The 6,140-nt window shown below is 33.4% G+C and overlaps 1 protein-coding gene across 1 annotated transcript in view; it reads left to right on the plus strand.

Moving 5' to 3' along the window:
- LOC122403467 overlaps positions 1–3,438 on the plus strand; it is a gene marked incomplete at its 3' end in the record, with an annotated part of 28,057 nt that extends 24,619 nt beyond the window's left edge. The window contains exon 2 of the mRNA XM_043406995.1: positions 3,064–3,438. Within this exon, the coding sequence (XP_043262930.1) occupies positions 3,064–3,438 (375 nt within the window). The remainder of the gene's footprint in view (positions 1–3,063) is intronic.
- Positions 3,439–6,140: the final 2,702 nt, after the last annotated feature.

Genomic DNA, 6,140 nt, shown 5'->3' on the forward strand with positions numbered 1-6,140 from the left:
ATGACTCAAAAATTCTAAAATTACAAGTAACTTGATTATATTTGTGGAAAAATATAGTGCAATGAAAGGTTAATAAATACGTTGGATTTTTACAAAGATTTGACAAATATTGATATTGGAATACTTAATTCAAATTTTATTTTGGTGCAAATGTTCGACAAAAGAGGGTTCTTATACTTTTTTTATGGAAATTTAACACTTTGACTGCCACGTGACCCATATATAGGTCACAGAACTTTTAACAATTTAACTAAAACAATTAATTCTCAAGTTGAAATGTTAAAGAAAATAAATTTTAATGACAGTGGGGGTTTTGTGATCCTCAAATTCATAAACAATGACTCAAAAATTCTAAAATTACAAGTAACTTGATTATATTTGTGGAAAAATATAGTGCAATGAAAGGTTAATAAATACGTTGGATTTTTACAAAGATTTGGCAAATATTGATATTGGAATACTTAATTCAAATTTTATTTTGGTGAAAATGTTCGACAAAAGAGGTTTCTTATAATTTTTTTATGGAAATTTAATGACAGTGGGGTTTTTGTGATCCTCAAATTCGTAAACAATGACTCAAAAATTCTAAAATAACAAGTAACTTGAATATATTTGAGGGAAAATATAGTGCAATGAAGGATTAATAAATACATTGAACTTGTACAAAGATATGACAAATATTGATATTGAAATTCTTAATTCAAATTTCATTTTTCTGAAAATGTTCGACAAAAGAGGGTTTTTGTAATTTTTTGATGGAAATTTAATGGCACTGGGGGTTTTGTGATTCTCAAATTCGTAAACAATGACTCCAAAATTCTAAAATTACAAGTAACTTGAATAAAATTGAAGGAAAATATAGTGCAATGAAAGGTTAATAAATACGTTGAATTTGTACAAAGATTTGACAAATATTGATATTGGAATATTTAATTCAAATTTTATTTTGGTGAAAATGTTCGACAAAAGAGGATTTTTCTAATTTTTTGATGGAAATTTAACACTTTGACTGCCACGTGACCCACATATGGGTCACAGAACTTTTAACAGTAGAATCACAACAATTAATTCTCAAGTTGAAATGTTAAAGAAAATAAATTTTAATAGGCTTCATAAATATTTCTGAAGTTATGAAAATAAGTACTACGATAAGTTTTAAGTTATGTAGCTTACAATTGTCTAAAATCAAAGTTTTGGTCTCGTAAACAATTTCTAAAATAACAAGTAACCTGAATATATTTAAGAATGCTCGATTCAAATTTTATTTTGGTGAAAATGTTCGACAAAAGAGGGTTCTTGTACTTTTTTTATGGAAATTTAATAACAATGGGTGTTTTGTGCTAAAATTCGTAAACAACGACTCAAAAATTCTAAACTAACAAGTAACTTGATTATATTTGTGGAAAAATATAGTGCAATGAAAGGTTAATAAACACGTTGGATTTTTACAAAGATTTGACAAATATTGATATTGGAATACTGAATTCAAATTTTATTTTGGTGCAAATGTTCGACAAAAGAGGGTTCTTGTAATTTTTTGATGGAAATTTAATGACAGTGGGTGTTTTGTGATCCTCAAATTCGTAAACAATGACGCAAAAATTCTAAAATTACAAGTAACTTGAATACATTGAAATGGTTTCATCGTTTTTTGGAATCTTCAGGATCAACTATGTTTATACGTTGCACGAAAAAATACATCGTTTAAAATCGTACTTTGCTATAATTAGATTTTTGATCGAAAAATATTGTAAGTATTCATTTGGAACGAAGACACTTTGAAAATGAGCACATTGATATATTTTTATTTAACACTTTGACTGCCACGTGGCCCATATATGGGTCACAGAACTTTTAACAGTAGAATCACAACAATTAATTCTCAAATTTAAATGTTATAGAAAATAAATTTTAATAGGCATCATAAATTTTACTCGAAGTTATGAAAATAAGTACTATAATAAGTTTTAAGTTATGCTGTTTACAATTGTCTAAAATCAAAGTTTTGGTCTCGTAAACAATTTCTAAAATAACAAGTAACTTGAATATATTTAAGAATGCTCGATTGAAATTTTATTTTGGTGAAAATGTTCGACAAAAGAGGATTCTTCTAATTTTTTGATGGAAATTTAACACTTTGACTGCCACGTGACCCATATATAGGTCACAGAACTTTTAACAGTTTAACTAAAACAATTAATTCTCAAATTTAAATGTTAAAGAAAATAAATTTTAATAGGCTTCATAAATTTTACTGAAGTTTATGAAAATAAGTACTACGATAAGTTTTAAGTTATGTAGTTTACAATTGTCTAAAATCAAAGTTTTGGTCTCGTAAACAATTTTATCGTTCTAAATTGGCAGTCAAAGTATTAATGGCAACGACTCTAAAATCCTAGAATAAAAAGTATGATTTGAATATATTATATTTGGGGGAAAATATAGTGCAATGAAGGTTTAATAAACACGTTGGATTTGTACAAAGATTTGACAAATGTTGATATTGGAATAAAATTTAAAAATTTCAAGTTAAAAATGAAAATTTTATTTCGGTGAAAATGTTCAACAAAAGGGTGTTTTATGGAAATTTAAGTGGTGGTTTTGTGATCCTCAAATTCGTAAACAATGACTCAAAAAATTCTAAAATAACAACTAACTTGAATATATTTAACACTAGATTTACGGGCATTGATCGCACGTATATTTATTGATACCTTTCATGTTCACGATTACCTTACAATACGATTTTTCTTTTAATTAGAATATGTATTCGTGCCATTGCATCGATCAAATTCAACACAAGTTGTTAAAAAATAATATTTACGCGTTCTTCAATTTTAAATATGGAATCAGACATCCGTCAAATTGACGACTTCCGTAAATCTAGTGTTAAGAATGCTTGATTGAAATTTCGTTTTGGTGAAAAGACTCGCAGAAAGTTCTTCCAATTTTTTTGCCAAAAGCTTCTGTCTCACTACGGGTGAAACGAGGTGGAAAGAACGCGAGCAACAGGTCAAAAGGAACGACAGCTGTAACACTACTTTTCCTTAATGTCCCTTTCAGGTCGTGGTTGTACGTATTTTGCTCGCGATGCCACGGTCGCGACGACACGCCATCGTGGGAGCCACCCGGCTGGAAAAGAGCCTGTCCGCAGCCATTTTGCCCCAGCTACAGAAAATTCGCCAGACTGTTGTGTCTCTTCCTGTTAGGGCTGTTGCTCTGGGGTATCGTCTATTCGGTGATCGGCGACGACGCAGCCCCTGGTGGCCAGCTCTTCGGTCTAGCTGCTCTGTCAATAGTGGCACATTTCGGGGGATGGCTCTTCTCCTTAACCACCCTTCCTGCCCTGATCGGCATGCTCATCACCGGCATTATACTTCAGAACGTTGGACTGGTCAGCATTGAGGGCAACTACACCGTCGTCATATCCAATCTGCGGTGAGTTCTTTTCTCATCTACTCTTTCATCTAAATCTTAAATGAAAATCTCGCGATTGTAGAACGTGAAAATTGCTCTATAGATGTACCGTTCATTCTGTGAAAACTTGCAAATGAATGGTGGATTTTTCATTTTGAATTGTCACTCGTCGTATCCAATCTGAGTTCTTTTGTCATCTTGTCATCTACTGTTTCATCCCCTTCTTAACACTAGATTGCCCAAGGAAGTCATTTTGACTGCTTTTTAATTTCAATTAGAAAAACAATTATGTATATAATGACACAATTTCTTAGAATTTTGTGACTTTTTGTACAACATATAAATGCGTTTATTAATAATTGTAGTTACCTCTCCCCTCCTTCATTTCCGGTATGTATATATGTGTTATACCTATATTGCCCAAAAAAGCAGTCATTTTGACTGCTTGGGGAATTTTAAATAATCAAATGACTCAACAACAGTTTTCATTTTTTTTCGATTACCAACACATGATAACATACAAGTACATGATAAATTGTCGATTTGGGCTTACCTAACCCAGACCTAACCCAGACCTAACCCAGATCTAATCCAGACCTAACCCAGACCTAACCCAGATCTAATCGAGATCTAATCCAGACCTAACCCAGACCTAACTCAGATCTAATCCAGACCTAACCCAGACCTAACTTAGATCTAATCCAGACCTAACCCAGACCTAACTCAGATCTAATTCAGATCTAATCCAGACCTAACCCAGACCTAACCAAGACATAACCCAGACCTAACCCAGACCTAACCCAGACCCTAGATCTGGGTTAGGTCTGGGTTAGGTCTGGATTAGATCTGAGATAGCTCTGGGTTAGGTCTGGATTAGATCTGAATTAGATCTGGGTTAGGTCTGGATTAGATCTGAATTAGATCTGGGTTAGGTCTGGTTTAGGTCTGGGTTAGGTCTGGGTTAGGTCTGGATTAGTTAATAATCCAAATTATCTTAACCCTTTGCACTCCTATGTCGCGTGCGATTCGACATCAATTTTGATCTCAGGAGCACCTTCGTCAAGTCTCACTCGACATTCTTAAAAGTCCAAACCAAACAGATATCATACACTTGGAAATTACAAAATACAACAACAGTGTAAATAAAACACTTATTTTAACAGGTAAATTTCAAATAAAACACTTAAAAGCATTGTTCGTCAAGTCCCATTCGACATTTTTTCGAGTCCAAACCAAATCATACACTTGGAAATTACAAAATACAACAACAGTGTAAATGAGACCTAACCCAGACCTAACCCAGACCTAACCCAGATCTAATCCAGACTTAACCCAGATCTAATCCAGACCTAACCCAGATCTAATCCACATCTAATCCAGACCTAACCCAGACCTAACTCAGATCTAATCCAGACCTAACCCAGACCTAACTTAGATCTAATCCAGACCTAACCCAGACCTAACTCAGATCTAATTCAGATCTAATCCAGACCTAACCCAGACCTAACCAAGACATAACCCAGACCTAACCCAGACCTAACCCAGACCCTAGATCTGGGTTAGGTCTGGGTTAGGTCTGGATTAGATCTGAGATAGCTCTGGGTTAGGTCTGGATTAGATCTGAATTAGATCTGGGTTAGGTCTGGATTAGATCTGAATTAGATCTGGGTTAGGTCTGGTTTAGGTCTGGGTTAGGTCTGGGTTAGGTCTGGATTAGTTAATAATCCAAATTATCTTAACCCTTTGCACTCCTATGTCGAATGTGATTCGACATCAATTTTGATCTCAGGAGCACCTTCGTCAAGTCTCACTCGACATTCTTAAAAGTCCAAACCAAACAGATATCATACACTTGGAAATTACAAAATACAACAACAGTGTAAATAAAATACTTATTTTAACAGGTAAATTTCAAATAAAACACTTAAAAGCATTGTTCGTCAAGTCCCATTCGACATTTTTTCGGGTCCAAACCAAATCATACACTTGGAAATTACAAAATACAACAACAGTGTAAATGAGATCTAATCCAGACCTAACCCAGACCTAACCCAGATCTAATCCAGACCTGACCCAGATCTAATCCAGATCTAATCCAGACCTAACCCAGACCTAACTCAGATCTAATCCAGACCTAACCCAGACCTATTGATAAATTACGGTTTCTCAATAAGCTAAAGTAGTACTTGTTATTCGAATCTTTATGCAGTGATACTTGTTCTAACAAGTTGTTTATTTTATTTCTGCGCCCTAAATTCATAATATTATACCATAATATTAAAAATTAATTTTAAACAAATTTCTTTACACATTATTTATTCTTTCACGATGCAGTCATTTTGACTGCTTTTGGGCAATATAGGTATATACTACGTTTCAGTCTTTCTAGTGTTAAATGAAACACTCGCGATTGTAGAACGTGAAAATTGCTCGATAGATGCATTCTGTGAAAACTTGCAAATTAATGGTGGATTTTTCATTTTGAATTGTCATTCGTCATATCCAATCTGAGTTCTTTTGTCATCTACTGTTTCATCCCTTTCTTAAATGAAAAACTCGCGATTGTAGAACGTGAAAATTGCTCGATAGATGCATCGTTCATTTTCTGTGAGAACTTGCAAACAAATGATGGATTTTTCATTATATTCATAGTAAATCCTGAAAATTGCTCTATAGATGTACCGTTCATTCTTCGAGAACTTGCAAATTAATGGTGCTTTTTT

Source organism: Colletes gigas, unplaced genomic scaffold, assembly GCF_013123115.1.
Source record: "Colletes gigas isolate AHSC1104 unplaced genomic scaffold, ASM1312311v1 Colletes_gigas_Sc00054, whole genome shotgun sequence".
NCBI lineage: Eukaryota > Metazoa > Arthropoda > Insecta > Hymenoptera > Colletidae > Colletes > Colletes gigas.